This window comes from Salmo trutta, chromosome 14, assembly GCF_901001165.1.
Source record: "Salmo trutta chromosome 14, fSalTru1.1, whole genome shotgun sequence".
NCBI lineage: Eukaryota > Metazoa > Chordata > Actinopteri > Salmoniformes > Salmonidae > Salmo > Salmo trutta.
In genome coordinates this window covers 62,156,955-62,175,574 of record NC_042970.1, presented here as the reverse complement: position 1 = coordinate 62,175,574, position 18,620 = coordinate 62,156,955, and the positions used below count along the sequence as shown (strand labels likewise).

The window sequence follows — 18,620 nt, the reverse complement described above, 5'->3', positions numbered from 1 at the left end:
ATTGGACTGACAAGCGACCCACGTTGCCAGGGGGATGGAGACATGTTGGGGGAATGGGGTGGGAGGTGACTTTTTGGCTCTGTGGTAGGATCATGGTGATCAATGCTTTGTATTTGCGTACTTTAAAAAAATATATATTATTTTTAAGTGGCAGCCCATGGGTGGATGCGAGCTAACTATGAAATGATACAAATGTGTGTATTGTGCCTGTACACACACACACGAAAATGATCAAATTAATAAAGATTTAGCCCCCCCCCAAAAAAAGTGTTTGACAAGAATTGATAATGATGCTATCAAAAACATGTTTTATTCCAGTAATTTTGGAACACTTCTGCCATTATTAATGCATGATAATTATGATTGAGGTATTCAGGTTACTCACTAGTTCATAAATTGTCTACATTAGGTATCATTAAACCTGTATCCAAATCTTCACAATATACCAACCAGCACTATTTACAATGTAACTAGGAGGCACCTATGATAAAGTACAGGACAAACTGTGATCTACGTGCAATGTACTGGATGTGTTGGGTGAAACAGTGGAAATAGGGAACACAACATCATTTGCTAAGCAGTAATGCGTGATCTCGTCTAATCTTTGTGAAAAACATCTGAGCTATAAATTAACATCTAGTTTTTTAGGCTACCATCTAGATAGGTAGGCTACTGCATAGGCGATTAGCTCTCCCTTCACCCAAAGCTAGCCTACATAACAACTATACCCAATTACATATTGTATCAACAATAGAAAGTTATAATAATAATAAATGACATTTGTTGAGCGCTTTTCCTTTACGGACGTAAATCACAAAGCTCTTTACATTGAGAGTAACCATTAAAATCAAAAAGCTTTAATATAGGGCTAAAAACACCAGAAATGAAAAGAGAGCGAGCGGTCTAGTACTATACAAAATACAGAAAATAATAAGGGAGGTGACAAGGACAAAACAATACAACTTGAAAATAATGTATAAGACCAACAACAGATACCACGACATAGATCACATTAAGCGAAAGCCAGTTTGAAGAAGTGTTTCTTGAGTTCAGACTTAAAGCCAGTGGTGGTCTGGGGCCTGTAGGGGTGAGGAGACACTGTTTTTAGGCGTGTCTTTGAGTGAACGTGAAGACTGTTTGGGCCTGAGGAGTTCACTGAGGTATTGGGGACCAGAAGCATTAAGGGATTTGAAGACTAACAGGAGGATTTTGAAGTTGCTTTTGAATTGGTTGGGTAGCCAGTGGAGAGAGGCTAGAATGGGGGTGATGTGGGCAGATCTCTGGGTTCCTGTGAGGACCTTGGCAGCTCTGTTCTGCACAAGCTGCAGCCTGTGGATGCTGTTTTTCGGGGAGACTACCAAGGAAGGCATTTCAGTAATTGAGTCGGGAGAGTTAGTATGAACTTTAGCAAGCCAGTAATATTTGTCACAACTCTAGCAAATGACATTTGTATCAATTCTAATCTTAGAACTTTTGAAGAAAATATCTACCTGAGGCTACCGTTTAGAATTTGGAGACAAACTGAAATGACATTCACACTGTCAAATTTGAATACAGATTATTGTAGGAAGTAACTCCAGAAATAGTTTAGTATTTGGTAGCCTACCTCTGCACACTGCCAACAGGAATGAAATATCAATATGACCGAGCAGGGCCAGCAGCAGTGAAGGAGGATATATGCAAATAACATAGGAATAGTAATTGTTCTATTATAATCAGATCGCCTTGTGAAGTAATGCTGCGGGCCAAACACTCCATCCCACCTAAACAGGCTGAAATTCCAGGCTTTTTTTTTCTTCAAATAGCTCTTACACATAAAGGGCATTATGATCATTTTCACAATTTCAGAGTGTTATTTCGACCTCATAGTGTGGAAATATAATTTAACAATATACACAGCTCTGGAAAAAATTGAGAACACTGCAAAAGTATCCTTTTCTCTGGTTTTACTATTTATAGGTATGTGTTTGGGTAAAATGTCATTTTTGTTTTATTCTATAAACTACTGACAACATTTCTCCCAAATTCCAATTAAAAATATTGTCATTTAGAGCATTTATTTGCAGAAAATGACAACTGGTCAAAATAACAAAAAAATATTCAGTGTTGTCAGACCTCAAATAATGCAAAGAAAATAAATTCATATTCATTTTTAAACAAAACAATACTAATGTTTTAACTTAGGAAGAGTTCAGATATCAATATTTGGTGGAATAACCCGATTTTCAATCACAGCTTTCATGCGTCTTGGCATGCTCTCCACCAGTCTTTCACATTGATGTTGGGTGACTTTATGCCACTCCTGGCGCAAAAATTCAAGCAGCTCGGCTTTGTTTGATGGTTGTGACCATCCATCTTCCTCTTGATCACATTCCAGAGGTTTTCAATGGGGTTCAGGTCTGGAGATTGGGCTGGCCATGACAGGGTCTTGATCTGGTGGTCCTCCGGCTACAATGTGGTTCAGGTCTGGAGATTGGGCTGGCCATGACAGGGTCTTGATCTGGTGGTCCTCCATCCACACCTTGATTGACCTGGCTGTGTGGCATGGAGCATTGTCCTGCTGGAAAAAACAATCCTCAGAGTTGGGGAACATTGTCAGAACAGAAGGAAGCAAGTTTTCTTCCAGGACAACCTTGTACGTGGTTTGATTCATGCGTCCTTCACAAAGACAAATCTGCCCGATTCCAGCCTTGCTGAAGCACCCCCAGATCATCACCGATCCTCCACCAAATTTCACAGTGGGTGTGAGACAGTGGCTTGTAGGCCTCTCCAGGTCTCGCACACGACAACAGTCCCCGGATCCACAACCTCCTTTATCAGAATATATAGATGTTATAGGTATAGAGGGTTAGATAATATACACTGAGTTTACAAAACATTAGGAACTCTTTACTCTTCCATGATATAGACTGACCAGGTGAAAGCTATAATCCCTTATTAATTTCAATCCACTTCAATCAGTGTAGATGAAGGGGAGGATTTTTAAGCCTTGAGACATGAAGTGTGTATGTGTGCCATTCAGATTTTGAATGGGAAAGTACACCAGCACACCGGTTTGAGTGTGTCAAGAACTGCAACACTGCTGGGTTTTTAACGCTCACCAGTTTCTTGTGTGTATCAAGAATGGTCCACCACCCATAGGTATTCCAGCCAACTGTGGGAAGCATTGGAGTCAAGATGGACACCTTATAGAATCTATGCCCTTGAGGGCAAAAGGGTGTGCAACTCAATATTAGTTGGTGTTCCTAATGTTTCGTACACTCAGTGTAGGTATGTGTGGGAGGAAATCCAGAGTCCCTTAGTGGGGGAGTGTGTGTGTGTGTGGGACCCAAACCATCGGTCACTGTGACTGCAACCTATCTTGACCTGCACTTTGAGCCAACAACTGAGTGTGTATGTTTGTGTGGTACCTGCCTGGTAAAATACCCTGACAGTAAAACATTGGGGCACGTGTTGAGGACTAGCTTAGGGGAAATGGCTCTCTTTGATGCCAGTCGGTGCTAATATAGAGCAGAATATAGTACTACAGCTCAAGCAGACCAGTTAGAAGTGGAGCAGATCAATATCCAGACACACGTCCTAAATGGCACACTATTACCCAAAAAAGTGCACTACTTTTGACTGGAGCCCTATGGGAATAGGGTGCCAGCACTAAATACGAGAATAGGGTGCCATTTGGGACGCACACATACAGTATCTTAAACCAGTTGGTCCATTTACCAGAGATTCCCCCTCCCAATGGAAAATGTGTCCTATCTTCACAAGGCACTTTATTTATCACAGCATGTGATTATCAAAAGCAGTGAACATCTGGACTCGTCGTGACGCCATCACATTTTATAAATCTTTGGGAGATAAATCTGTTTCTCATTTTACCCTTCTCTCTCTCTCTCTCTCTCTCTCCATTGCTCCAGGGAACATATACAACTTGATGACAAAGGTATAATTGTTAATTTGGGAAATTGCTGAACCCATTGAATGCACAAGCTTTCATCAGACATCTGATCAATACGTTGTGTTCTGACTACATATTCGTTGACACTATTATTGATGTCTGTCAGTTGAGATGCTGAAGTATTACGAAGGCAGGCAGACAGTGCTAGATCCGAATAGATTGAACAGTCTGAATGAATGGTAGCGAATTTACTATTGTTGGGAATGCTGATCCAAGAGCTTTGTCTTAACCTCCAATTCAAAGTTAGGAAGTCAATCCAGCCACTTTTAAGTATTGTTTTGGGCTAATGACTGCAGGAGAGTCCAGATGCTAAACCCAACAGCAGAACTGGCAAGTTTAAATTGAGCTGTAATAACTGTATTCAGGTCAATCTGACCATAAGTCATATAGCCTATGCTGGCACTAAGACTGCATTCAATGAGCTATATATGGCCATAAGAAAGCAGGAAAACGCCCATCCAGAGGCAGCGCTCCTAGTGGCCCTGGGACTTTAATGCAGGGAAACTTAAATCCGTTCTACCTCATTTCTACCAGCATGTTAAATGTGCAACCAGAGGGGGGAAAAATTTGACCACCTTTACTCCATACACAGAGACGCGTACAAAGCTCTCCCTCGCCCTCCATTTGGGAAATCTGACCATCGTTTTTACGTGACTGGGATGGGAACTATAACAATTTGCCCACTTGATCACTGGACCAATGATTAGCATCCCCAATGTGAATTTGCAAAGAAAACTATTTCACATTCATGTTTTCAGAGAGTAAGGATGTCATGACACTACATTTTTACATGTTATTGGGCTTGAATCTACAATCACCAACTGTCCTTTTGAGGTCTTTAGGGCTATAAATTTGGAACATGTCAGAGGAAGCATCTGAGGCACCACAGTTACACAAAAGTCCTTTATTACTGTGCCATATAAAATAGAGACGATGTTTAGAGGATTCTCTTCACACTCCACCTCACAGTGACTGCACAGAAATCAGTCAAAAAAAATAGGAAAACTCCTGGGAGATTCCACAGTCGATGCATAAAAACGAAGGGGGGAGAAAAAAAATTCAGGGGGTCCAACCAATCTCTAACCCGGAGTCCAATATGTGTCCCCTGTCCAGTGACGTCATCGTGGGAACTACTTCTTGGCATAAGTGATCTTCATGGCGCATTGGGCCGTAATCCGGAAGCCCTGCAGTGCATCTTTGGCCACTCCTGCCTGGCCCTCGCTCTCAAACTCTACAAAGGAGATGTCGTGTTTGCCAGGGACGAGTCGCACCTCTTTGAAACCAGGGAATCTACGAGGGGGAAAAAAATGAAATCATGGGTGTGTTGAGAGAAAGGAAATGTTCAGAAAACAGAAATGTCATGAATAGAGCTGACGTGATCTCCCTTTTCTACATGGCAGACAAACGGTTGTTCTACACAACACATTTCTATCTGAAAGTTCTATAGTTTCGGACCGTCTTGAACAGAGCCCCAGTTGCCATGCTGCAAAATATAATATATCAAAAGGCTTCACCACCTGGCAATGGTGAAGTGTGAAAAATATAAAGCAGAGGTTCCTAAATGTTTTCAGCTCGAGACCCAATTGAGAAATTTGCTGTCCTCGTGTGACCCAAATCGTCCTCCATTATACCTCACAACCCACCTCTCTCACACGCCCAGGGCTCCGACCCATAGTTTAAGAAACCCTGATATAAAGCTACTACTGTATATTTCACAGGTTCATGAGCCAGACTCAATAACAATTGCTGCCAAAGTTGAATGAATGCAAAATCAGGCATCTAGGCTAGTTTACTCATTTGACAACAAGATCATTCAATACTCACTGATTGAACAGCATGGAGAGCATCATTTCATTCGTTTCCTCTGGCAGGTTATTAAGGAATAAAATGTAGTTGGGTGGATTGTCTGGAACCTAAAAAGACAAAAGAAAATCAGTCTAATTGTCACATAAAACCTTCATATAAAACATTTTTTACAGCTTAGTCAATAAGCAGACCAGACTATCTGTAGCACTCCAACCGTTTATCCAAACAGGGCGCGTCAAACAGTAAAATGTTCCTAAAGTAGTGAGAGTAGTGATTTTTGCAAGAATACAAGGCATTGCAACATTGCGCTTATTAAAGAGAGAGTCCATCATCCCAAGTGATTTGCTGAGTAAACACAACCCCATTATACATCTCAATGGAGTTGAGTTGCGATGAGTGTCGGCGGAGTGTACCCTCTTTTACAGTCGGTATCAGTCGATACTTTAAATGCGTACCTTGTACCCATGTTTCTCCTGTGTAACTATGTTCTATTCTTTGGATGCTGCAATCCGTCGTTTTTTTGGAAAACAGCGTTATTTTACGCGACCTCCGCCAAGGGAGCTGTTTGTTAACGGAGAAGGAGCAGCCACATCACTGCACAGTGATGTGGGGGGGGGGGGGGGGGCAGGAGATGCAAAGAATGCAATATCTTATCAAAAACTATGGATTCCAACTCCCACTGACAACTCTATAACAATCAGGACAAGCACAGGTACACTGTTAGCATCAAATCATTTCTAGAAGCAACGCGTGGTAGTGCATGTTTGAAGTCACCAACTTCATTTTCTATTGGAAAACAGTGGATTACACAGAGCACTTTGACAGACGTTACATAAAATGCTGTTTTTTTTATCATAAACTACAGGTGCAAGCACCTAAAGAAAAGAACACAGGTACAAAGGTACAAATATTGACTGATACCGACTTGATGTAGTCGTAGGTACACTCGCAACGCATGTGAGGCGGAGTTTACTGAGCAAAAGGGAAAAGAACAAGTTCACTTAACATTCTAGGTTATTATACTTTATAGGGCTAGAAAGGCTTACCTGCATGGTTGTTGGAGCGCTGTTTGTGCTGGCTGATCCCTGTTAAGATAAAAGATCACCAAGTTATGAAAATCACGTTGGAGTAAAATGACTGACTACATTCAAAAGCGTACAGGATGGCATATAGGCTCTGGTAAAAAAGATTGACTATAATATATAGTATAGGGAATTGGATGCCATCGGGGAAGCATTCATATAGCCTGTGTGTCGATGCTGGCACTAAGACCGCACCCAATGAGCTGTATACGGCTACAAGCAAACAGGAAAACGCTCATCCAGAGGCGGCACTTCTAGTGGCCCTGGGACTTTAATGCAGGGAAACTAAAATCCATTTTAACTGATTTCTACCAGCATGTTAAATGTGCAACCAAGGGAAGAAACAACAAACTAGACCACCTTTACTCCACACGCAGAGATGCGTACAAAGCTCTCCCTCGCCCTCCATTTGGCAAATTTGACCATAATTCTATCCTGATTCCTGCTTCCAAGCAAAAACTCATACAAGAAGACCCAGTGACTCCGTCAATAATAAAGTGGTCAGATGAAGCAGATGCTAAGCTACAGGACTGTTTTGCTAGCACAGACTGGAATATGTTCTGGGATTCTTCCTATGGTATTGAGGAGTACACCACACCAGTCACTGGTTTCATCAATAAGTGCATTGATGACGTCATCCCCACAGTGACTGTAGCGTATACCCCAACAAAAAGCCATGGATTACAGGCAAGAGCCGCACTGAGATAAAGACTAGAGCTGCCGCTTTCAAGGAGCGGGACTCTAACCCGGAAGCTTATAAGAAATCCCACTATGCCCTCCGACGAACCATCAAATAGGCAAAGCGTCAACACAGGACTAAGATTGGATCATACTACACCAGCTCTGACGCTCGTCGGATGGGGCAGGGCTTGCAAACTATTACAGACTACAAAGGGAAGCACAGCCGAGAGGTGCCCAGTGATACGAGCCTACCAGACGAGCTAAATTACTTCTATGCTCGCTTCGAGGCAAGCAACACTGAAACATGCATGAGAGCATCAGCTGTTCCGGACAACTGTGTGATCACGCTCTCCATAGCCGATGTGAGTAAGACCTTTAAACAGGTCAACATTCACAAGGCCGTAGGGCCAGATGGATTACCAGGATGTGTACTCTGAGCATGCGCTGACCAACTGGCAAGTGTTTTCACTGACATTTAACCTGTCCCTGACTGAGTTTGTAATACCAGCATGTTTCAAGCAGACCACCATAGTCCCTGTGCCCAAGAACACTAAATGACTATCGAACCGTAGCACTCACGTCTGTAACCATGAAGTGCTTTGAAAGGCTGGTTATGGCTCACATCAACACCATTATCCCAGAAACCCTAGAACCACTCCAATTTGCATACCACCCTAGCAGATCCACATGATGCAATCTCTATTGCACTCCACACTGCCATTTCCCACCAGGACAAAAGGAACGCTTACGTGAGAATGCTATTCATTGACTACAGCTCAGCGTTCAACACCACAGTGCCCTCAAAAGCTCATTACTAAGCTAAGGACCCTGGAACTAAACACCTCCCTCTGCAACTGGATCCTGGACTTCATGACGGGCCGCCCCCGGGTGGTAAGGGTCGGTAACAACACATCCGCCACACTGATCCTCAACACTGGGGGCCCCCCCAGGGGTGCGTGCTCAGTCCCCTCCTGTACTCCCTGTTCACCCATGCGTGCATGGCCAGGCACGACTCCAACAGTGACAACAGTGGTAGGCCTGATCACCGACAACGATGAGACAGCCTATAGGGAGGAGGTTAGAGACCAGGCCGTGTGGTGCCAGGATAATAACCTCTACTTCAACGTGATCAAGACAAAGTAGATGATTGTGGACTACAGGAAAGGGAGGACGAGCACACCCCCACTCTCATTGACGGGGCTGTAGTGAAGCAGGTTGAGAGCTTCAAGTTCCTTGGTGTCCACATCAACAAACTATCATGGTCCAAACACACCAAGACAGTTGTAAAGAGGGCACGATAAAGTCTATTCCCCCTCAGGAGACTGAAAAGATTTGGCATGGGTCCTCAGATCCTCAAAAGGTTCTACAGCTGCACCATCGAGAGCATCCTGACTGGTTGCATCACTGCCTGGTATGGCAACTGCTCGGCCTCCGACAGCAGGGCACTACAGAGGGTAGTGGGTACGGCCCAGTACATCACTGGGGCCAAACTTGCTGCCATCCAGGACCTCTATACCAGGCGGTCAGAGGAAGGCCCTAAAAATGGTCAAAGACTCCAGCCACCCTAGTCATAGACTGTTCTCTCTGCTACCGCACGGCAAGCGGTACCGGAACGCCAAGTCTAGGTCCAAAAGGCTTCTTAACAGCTTCTACCCCCAAGCCATAAGACTCTTGAACACCTAATCAAATGGCTACCCGGACTATTTGCATTGCCCCCCTCTCCCTTTTACACTGCTGCTACTCTCTGTTTATTATCTATGAATAGTCATTTTACCTCTACATTACCTCAATTACCTCAACTAACCAGTGCCCTCGCACATTGACTCTGTACCGGTACCCCCTGTATATAGCCTTGCCACTGTTATTTTACTGCTGCTCTTTACTTATTTGTTACTTTTATTTTTCACTTATCTATTTTTTACATAACACTTATTTTTCTTAAAACTGCATTGCTGGTTAAGGGCTTGTAAGTAAGCATTTCACTGTAAGGTCTACACCTGTTGTATTCGGCACATGTGACTAATAACATTTGAAAATTTGATATACTTGTCTCACCAGTGCTGGTTTCTTGGCCACATTGGCCACTTGATCTTGAGCCTTCTTCTTCCTATCCTTCTTCTTGTCCTTGTCCCCAAATGTGCCTCTGATTTTGGAGATCACCTCAGAGTCTGTCTTAGCATACTGAATGCGCTGAAAACAAGAGACAAGTACAATCAGATGTACGCCGAGCACAGACCTGGGTCGTATTCACTAGAAACCAAATGGTAGAAAACTGACCGAAAAGCGGAGGAAGTGTCTGAAACTCCCGTTTTCATTGCAAAATGTTTTGCTGCTACGGCGCGAAGTTTTGCTCATATACGGCAATGAATACCACCCTGTAGTTCTGCCATTTGTGGAAAATGACATACACAACTACCAAGTAATAACTTACCATGGGCTTATTGTAGAAAGGAAATCCTTGAAGTTGACGCAGTGCGTTCGTAGCTGATGCAAGCTCTTTGAACACCACAAACGCCTGCCCTCTCATCTTCATGGTTTTCATGGCAACAATGTCCATGACTTGCCCAAACTGAGAGAACAGGGCATAGAGTGACCGCTTCAGTTCTAGAAGGCAACAACAACACATGTTACTTCACTGTTGTTACTTATAGACCATCGACACAGACAAATACATCTATGTAAACTTAGTACAGCGCCAGTACAAGATAAATTGCTATCTAGCTCTGAGGGAATAATGTAGCTAGCTACATGACCTTTGATCAAAGATGCACTGTGATTCTTACCATCCTTCTTGATCTTATCATTTACATTGTTGATGTAAATGGTGTGGTTTGGTCGAATATCCATGATTAACAACTGTCCCCTTTCACCTGGAACAACAACAAAACAAAAACATCGCCACATTAGCTGGGTAGGTTAGCTTGCTAGCTAGCTGTAGCTACTACTGGCTAGCTAGTACAGTAAATGAAACGGTGAGGCACGCTAACTAGCATTAGCTAGCTAGTTAACATTTCTAATACGCTTCATCACCTCGAACTGATAGCTGGTGCTACTGAGCAGACACATGTACAGATTAAACAGATCAACATTTATGTGTGCAAACAAAACTGATTGCAGATAAACTGACTGTTAGAGCTCACCTCTCTCTACACACTTTCCAGAAAACACAGGATGTAAATGTGTGCGCGCTGGTTCCTGGTTCTTCTTCGGTTAATCAAGAGTTCTCTACCGCCATCGTCTGTACTGGAGTCTAACTATTTTCCCCACGAATGTATTTTGTCCTCTCTGAGTACTCGTATCAGCTTTGTGATTTACTAGCTGATGACACTTTGTGAGTTGAGTTTGATTATTTTTCTGTGACGGCAGTGATAGCAGGCTGATATAAAGTGCACGCTCAAGTCTCAGGAGGGAGCACAAGTAGATAGCGCTCTTCTTTTCAAAGTAACCTTGTGCAACCGGTCGTGAGGTACAGAGGGAACTGGACACAGACTCAAGATACTGAAACGCGCTTGCCACATTTATTTGTTCTTAACACGATTGGGCTGTGCCTTTCAAGGACAACTGGATCTAGTAGCCGGTGAAGCAGACAGAAAGGGGATGTGCAATGGCATCGGTGCGGGTAGCTGTCCGGCTCAGGCCTATGAACAGACGGTAAGTAAAGTAAAACGCATGCTAAACAAACAAAAACGGCCAAATGACGCTATTATTGTTACTAATGGTTGTTGTTTTATTTTAAGAGAGGCGCCCTGCTGGACACTGGTTCACTGTGATATATTGTAACCAGTTCGAACTTCTAACAGTTTAATGCACTCTAATTTGTCTGGCATCATATGACTGGCCATGTTGCAGGAACACTGCTTAATATATGTGTCATAACAAACATTCACGTTGCCACAACTGTCTCTTCCAAAATGTAAAGGGATACAGCATTTGGGATGTAAATGCCAACCACACCCAAAGGAACACGGTGCCCACCACTTGCTCTTGCTAATCCACCAATAAGATGCCAAATAAGTAAGATGCACTATGCACCTGTAGAAAAACAAGGAAGGATTCTGAAGGAAGTAACCTTTCACACATTTTTTGACCAATCAGCCCAGAGTATAACCTGGTCAAGTTGGCATCGTGTTGATGGTAATCTGTTCGGCAGTAGAAAGTACGGTTTTATTTCATTCCAGTATGTCTTACTGGAAAGGCCACTAATAATTAAAGCTTGAACTGAATACTTCCACAGAGGGACTAGGAAGAGTCATACCAAGAAACATTTCCTCCAGACTTCTAGTGATCAATTAAGCAAATAAGAACTGAGAGGATTCAGTTGGGGCATTCTTCCAGACCCCAGACGGCCCCATCTTAGAGAGAATGTAGTCTTCTACAAAGATAACAATGTCCAACATTATAGATCAATTAGTCACAGTAAATTTGTTTACTATGTTGTCTATTGTTGCTAATGTAACGGGTACCTTTCTTGTTGGTCGAATTTGTGAATCACAAAGTACTGCAATTTGATATAACCTGAAAGTAATAATTTTCTTACTGATGCTCCTTTATTGGTTCACTGTCTCTGTTGCATCATGGTTTGGCTCAGAAAGGGAAAGCTTAATTATTTGGAAGTATTAACCTGTTTTATGTTTTTATTTTTACAGGGAGAAGGATTTGACTGCCAAAAACATAATTGAAATAAAAGGGGACAAGACAACCATTACAAACTTGAGGGTAATTTTAAGTTTTAAACAGCCTTTCTACAATAATAATCAATTAACCCATAGCTAGGCCTGTATTTCTTTCTGTTTGGCAGATGTTTAGCTTAAAGTGTTATTGAATATTATTTTTTAATACTAGTTCTATTTCCTCAGTTAATTTAATACATTATTTAATTATTTGGTCTTAACATATGATCAGTGAACATGCCTCGTGTCCGGGGCTCCTGAGTGTCGCAGCGGTCTAAGGCACTACATCTCAGTGCTAGTGGTGTCACTACAGACCCTGGTTCGATTTCAGACTGTATCACAACCGGCTGTGATTGGGAGTCCCAAAGGGCGGCGCACAATTGGCTGAGCGTCGTCCAGATTAGGGTTCGGACGGGGTAGGCCGTCATTGTAAATAAGAATTTGTTCTTAATTGACTTGCCTAGTTAAATAAAGGTTAAATAAATACAATTGCACTCCGCTTTGTGTTTACAGTATATTTCAGCCTATTTTGTTGTATTTCATTAGATACCAGAAGGCATTACCGGCGATTCGATGAGGGAGAGAAAAAAGACCTTCACCTATGACTTCTCCTATGACTCCGCCGACAGCAAAAGCAACACCTTTGTCTCTCAAGAAAAGGTAAATGTCATATTTCGGTCTGAAAACGGGATCTGGACTAACACTTTCTGTTGTTTTTTTGTATTTTTTCTCACGTTTTTGTTGTTGTCCAAATCAGATTATAGTCAAAGCAGCTTACATTTGCCTCTGTTCAGGGGTCATTACATTTTTTAAACTTGTAGGACATTTTTGTTAGGGATGGAAGTTTATTGAGTCAAAACAGTTTGCTAATGTTCTGTTAGTCTAGTCCACATGTTGACTCACAAGCTTCAGACATAAGATATGACTTACTGTTGTGCAACTTTTTTTTTTTATCATAATATTTCATCATACAGGGGTCAAAGTAGATTTCATTTCTGGTACAGTACCTTCTCACATGCGCACATTTCTTTTGGAGGGCTAAACAGATTTACTTATATAATCCCTGTTAAGATCCCTGTGGGCCTAATGGTAAAGACCTGTTGTTTCATTTGAATGTATTTCTTTTTAACGTGGCATTAACATAACCAGTCATTATGTTTTCATCTGATTATCAAACAATCGGATGAAAACGCTCATGTAAGCCTGGTTACCTGCACACGTTCCGCCACTCTAAAATGATTCCCGAATGCACACTGTGCTCTGTGCACCCGCCATTAGAATAATGGAAAGAGACATCTGTAACAAAACACCATGAATGACATTCATGACATGTAATGAATGACATTCAGTGATTGTTTTTGATCAGGCTTACACTTGTAGCCTGAATTGATGCGTCCACTGTCCACGTGCATCTCGGTCACAGCCACTCTTCTGTCTTTGCAAAATGTGTTATTGCCCAACCGCATCGCATTTTGGAGCGTATTCCACACGTTTTCAAGTCCATTTGCTAATTTCTCATGTGGGCGACATGCAGTAATGATAAATAATATTGTAGTGGCCTACAGTTTTCTTGGAATCTTTGTTTTAATTATTGTGATAGGCTCATGTTCAACCGGTACAGCGTACCCCCTGGACCTTACCGGCTTACTTTCACCCCTGGCATCATGTTAGTGCAGTATCAACAGCAACACAGCCTATGAGTTAACTGTTATAAATGTGTTAAAATTATGCATGCATAAATTCCGTATTTTTGAGTTTGTGCTGTATTGGCTAGTTTCTTTCTTCCACTGACTGTTTACAGTGAGATCTGTTTTAGACAGTTAGATCTGGGGCCTGTTCAGGAGGTCGCAACTTTACGGACCATTCAGATCTAAATGTACTGTTTGGAACAAATGAGTCCCTGTCATTGCGAATCATATCCGCTACATTCCAATTTGCCAAAGCTCTGAACATTTCCCCTTTTTGAACAAGCCCATGTTTGCCCTCTTCCTTTGTAGGTGTTCAAAGACCTGGGATCAGATGTCCTCAAGGCTGCGTTCCAAGGCTATAACGCCTGCATCTTCGCCTACGGCCAGACCGGCTCGGGGAAGTCCTACACCATGATGGGAAATCCAGTGAGATGAACATTCCCATTCTCGTCCTGTGTTCATAAATCATATCGGAGTAGGAGTGCTGATCTAGGATCAGGTCCCCCTTGTCTTTATAATCTTATTCATAATTATCTAAAAAGCACTCCTACTCTGAGACGCTTTATGAATACAGGCCCTTGATTCCCAAATCAAAGACTGGGCTGTGTTCAGCAGGGCACAACGTTGTGGAATGTTTAAATATACAGTACCAGTCAAAAGTTTGGACCACTACTCATTCCAGGGGTTTTCTTTATTTTTACTATTTTCTACATTGTAGAATAATACTGACGACATCAACTATGAAATAACACCTATGGAATCATGTAGTAACCAAAAAAAAGTGTTAAACAAATCAAAATATATTTGAGATTCTTCAAAGTAGCCACCCTTTGCCTTGATGACAGCTTTGCACACTCATGGCATTCTTTCAACCAGCTTCATAAGGTAGTCACTTGGAATACATTTCAATTAACAGGTGTACCTTCTTAAAAGTTAATTTGTGGAATTCTTTTCCTTAATGAGTTTGAGCCAATCAGTTGTGTTGTGACAAGGTAGGGGTGGTATACAGGCTTCCAGTTGAAGCTCGCATCCGCTACAAGACCATGGTGCTTGCCTACGGAGCTGTGAGGGGAACGGCACCTCCGTACCTTCAGGCTCTGATCAGGCCCTACACCCAAACAAGGGCACTGCGTTCATCCACCTCTGGCCTGCTCGCCTCCCTACCTCTGATGTACAGTTCCCGCTCAGCCCAGTCAAAACTGTTCGCTGCTCTGGCACCCCAATGGTGGAACAAACTCCCTCACGACGCCAGGACAGCGGAGTCAATCACCACCTTCCGGAGACACCTGAAACCCCACCTCTTTAAGGAATACCTAGGATAGGATAAAGTAATCCTTCTAACCCCCCCCCCCCCCCCCCCCCCCCCCCTTAAAAGATTTAGATGCACTATTGTAAAGTGGTTGTTCCACTGGATATCATAAGGTGAATGCACCAATTTCTAAGTCGCTCTGGATAAGAGCGTCTGCTAAATGACTTAAATGTAATGTAAATGTACAGAGGAGCCCTATTTGGTAAAACACCAAGTCCATATTATGGCAAGAACAGCTCAAATGAGCAAAGAGAACCGACAGTCCATCATTACTTTACGACACGAAGGTCAGTCCGTATGAAACATTTAAAGAACTTTGAAGGTTTCTTCAAATGCAGTTATAAAATCCATCAAGAACTATGATGAAACTGTCTCTCATGTGGACCGCCACAGGAAAGGAATACCCAGATCTGCTGCAGAGGATAAGTTCATTAGAGTTAACTGCACCTCAGATTGCAGCCCAAATAAATGCTTCAGAGTTCAAGTAACAGACACATCTCAACATCAACTGTTCAGAGGACACTGCGTGAATCAGGCCTTCATGGTCGAATTGCTGGGAAGAAACCACCACTAAAGGACACCGATAAGAAGAGACTTGCTTTGGCCAAGAAACACGAGCAATGGACATTAGACTGGTGGAAATCTGTCCTTTGGTCTGATAAGTCCAAATTTGAGAGTTTTGGTTCCAACCGCTGTGTCTTTGTGAGACGCAGAGTAGGTGAACTGATGATCTCCACATGTGTATTTCCCACCGTGAAGCATGGAGGAGGAGGAGGAGGTGGTGTGGTGGTGCTTTGCTGGTGACACTGTCAGTGATTTATTTAGAATTCAAGACACACTTAACCAGCATGGCTACCACAACATTCTGCAGCGATGCGCCATCCTATCTGGTTTGCACTTAGTCCCACTATCATTTGTTTTTCAACAGGATTATGACTCAAAGCACACCTCCAGGCTGTGTAAGGGCTATTTGACCAAGAGGGAGAGTGGTGAATCAGATGACCTGGCCTCCACAATCACCCGACTTCAACCCAATTGAGATGGTTTGGGATGAGTTGGACCGCAAAGTGAAGGAAAAGCAGTCAACAAGTGCTCAGCATATGTGGGAACTCCTTCAAGACTGTTGGAAAACATGTAGAAAATAGGAAAAATAAAGAAAATCCCTTGAATGAGTAGGTGTGTCCAAACTTTTGACTGGTACTGCACAATGTACAACGATCATGCATGACATGGAGATAAGGAATCAGGTCTACTTTGTTCATTTCTGGAACTTTCAACAACAATCGTTTACTCAACAAGGCTGTTTTTTGTTATCAGACTATTGGGACTTCAATCAATCGTGGAGACCCTAAGCAAATATCACAGTAACGAACGAGGGCTCCGACAGTCCAGTTTTGCTTTCCCAAGTCTAGGGAAAAGTGATTAGGGGAAAGTACAAAGTTCATAGTGTCACTTTTCTCTGTGGACTCTTGTTTTGGAGAAAGACTAAAGCCAAACGTGACATATTTAGAGTCTTCCTGTAATGGATTATTTTTAAGAACTGTTCTGTAACATATCAACAGGTTTCCTCAGTCCAGTCGGCCACTGAACAGGGGTCAATCGTTGTCAGACTTATCGTGAACTTAACGTCTGCGTTTGATTATGTGTTTGCTCTATGGATTTATTTTTCATCAGGGAGATGCTGGTCTCATTCCACGGATATGTGAGGGTCTGTTCAGCCGGATTGCTGGGATGACTCATTGGGATGAGGCCTCCTTCCGCACCGAGGTCAGGTAAGAAAACTGTGTCCATTGTCATTCCCTGGAATTTTTGGAATAATTAATTAAGAAGCTTAAAGGAATAATCCACTCAAACAATATTTTGGGATTTGTCGCATTAGTCTACTGTTGATACTGTCCCAAAATGTTGAGCATGTCAGCAATTAAGTTTTCAAGATTATATCACTTTCAAAACACGTTGTCACAGCTGGTGTGATGCGTTTTGCATCATATGATGCGAAACTCGTCATACACTGGCTGTGTTTCTTCCTGTTTGAACGGCAATCGGTCCAATACACATGAAAACCTTAAATGACCGCAGGAATCGATAGAACATCGCTCAGAGATGCACAAAAACGATTTAACATTCAAAATGGGTGAATCTTTCCTTTTCAATGGTGGCTCAATGAACACTTTTTTTTTTTTAAATGTACATTTTTTTTTACATTTTAGTCATTTAGCAGACGCTCTTATCCAGAGCGACTTACAGTAGTGAATGCATACATTTCATACATTTTTATTTTTTCTCCGTACTGGCTCCCTGTGGGAATCGAACCCACAACCCTGGCGTTGCAAACACCATGCTCTACCAACTGAGCATGATCAATAGACGTTTCAGCAATTCGTACCTCATCCAAGAGATGACAAAAAGCGTCCCATAATAATAATTGGTAGATGTCATCAGGCTAAACTTGACCTCTGAAGGACCTTTTTATCCTCTCAATGTCATCAGCTACCTGGAGATCTACAATGAACGTGTCAGGGACCTGCTCAGGAGGAAGTCTACCCAAACCTACAACCTGAGGGTGAGGGAGCACCCAAAAGATGGACCCTACGTGGAAGGTAAGACAACATTATTCTTTTTGGATCATAAACCATTACGAACATAAGGGACCTAATTTGGTATTCCATATTGTATTTTCTCTATTCATTCTAAGACTGATCCCACACCTGTCTGTAAGGCCAACTGATGGCTCCCAAGCTCATTATAACAGTGGATATCTCTGTATATGAACTCCCTGTGTTAATCCAGTCTGACCCCAGACCTGTCTCAACCAGAACGATGGCTCCCAAATTCATTAAAACTAGAGGTCGACCGATTTATGATTTTTCAACGCTGATACAGATTTATTGGAGGACCAAAAAAAGCAGATTAATTGGCCAATTTTATTTATTTTTTTATTATTTTGTAAAAATGATAACAATTACAACAATACTGAATTAACACTTTTTTAAAAATTTGAACTTAAATAATGAAACATGCTCAATTTGGTTTAAATAATGCAAAAACACAGTGTTGGAGAAAGTAAAAGTGCAATATGTGCCATGTAAAAAAAGCTAACGCTTAAGTTCCTTGCTCAGAACATATGAAATCTGGTGGTTAAAAATTCCCAGTTCTTCAATATTCCCACTTAAGAAGTTTTAGGTTGTAGTTATTATAGGAATTATGACACGTCGACTATTTCTCTCAATACCATTTGTATTTCATATACCTTTGACTATTGGATGTTCTATTAGGCACTTTAGTATTGCCAGCCTAATCTCAGGAGTTGATAGGCTTGAAGTCATAAACAATGCTGTGCTTCAAGTATTGCTAAGAGCTGCTGGCAAACGCAGTAAAGTTTGAATGTAAGCTTACGAGCCTGCTGCTGCCTACCACCGCTTAGTCAGA

At 42.2% G+C, this 18,620-nt stretch overlaps 2 protein-coding genes across 17 annotated transcripts in view; one reads left to right on the top strand and one right to left on the bottom strand.

The window, feature by feature from the left end:
- Positions 1-4,712: 4,712 nt before the first annotated feature.
- LOC115208569 (U2 small nuclear ribonucleoprotein B'') lies at positions 4,713-10,760 on the bottom strand. Its single transcript, XM_029776731.1, has 7 exons — positions 10,665-10,760; positions 10,308-10,394; positions 9,956-10,128; positions 9,580-9,714; positions 6,808-6,846; positions 5,780-5,868; positions 4,713-5,245 (listed from the first exon to the last, which is right to left on the bottom strand). Exons 2-7 carry the CDS (start codon positions 10,369-10,371, stop codon positions 5,086-5,088), a joined length of 660 nt encoding a protein of 219 aa, XP_029632591.1. The 5' UTR covers positions 10,372-10,394; positions 10,665-10,760; the 3' UTR covers positions 4,713-5,085.
- A 49-nt stretch (positions 10,761-10,809) lies between these two features.
- Positions 10,810-18,620, top strand: part of LOC115208550 (kinesin-like protein KIF16B) — a 32,926-nt gene continuing 25,115 nt past the window's right edge. For 11 of the 16 annotated variants that reach the window (XM_029776698.1, XM_029776688.1, XM_029776687.1 and 8 more), the window contains exons 1-6: positions 10,810-11,175; positions 12,171-12,240; positions 12,741-12,854; positions 14,192-14,308; positions 16,866-16,963; positions 17,682-17,791. In XM_029776698.1, coding sequence (XP_029632558.1) covers positions 11,129-11,175; positions 12,171-12,240; positions 12,741-12,854; positions 14,192-14,308; positions 16,866-16,963; positions 17,682-17,791 — 556 coding nt within the window. In that variant the 5' untranslated portion in view covers positions 10,810-11,128. The remainder of the gene's footprint in view (positions 11,176-12,170; positions 12,241-12,740; positions 12,855-14,191; positions 14,309-16,865; positions 16,964-17,681; positions 17,792-18,620) is intronic. The other 5 variants (XM_029776685.1, XM_029776684.1, XM_029776683.1 and 2 more) reach the window with 2 other exon arrangements.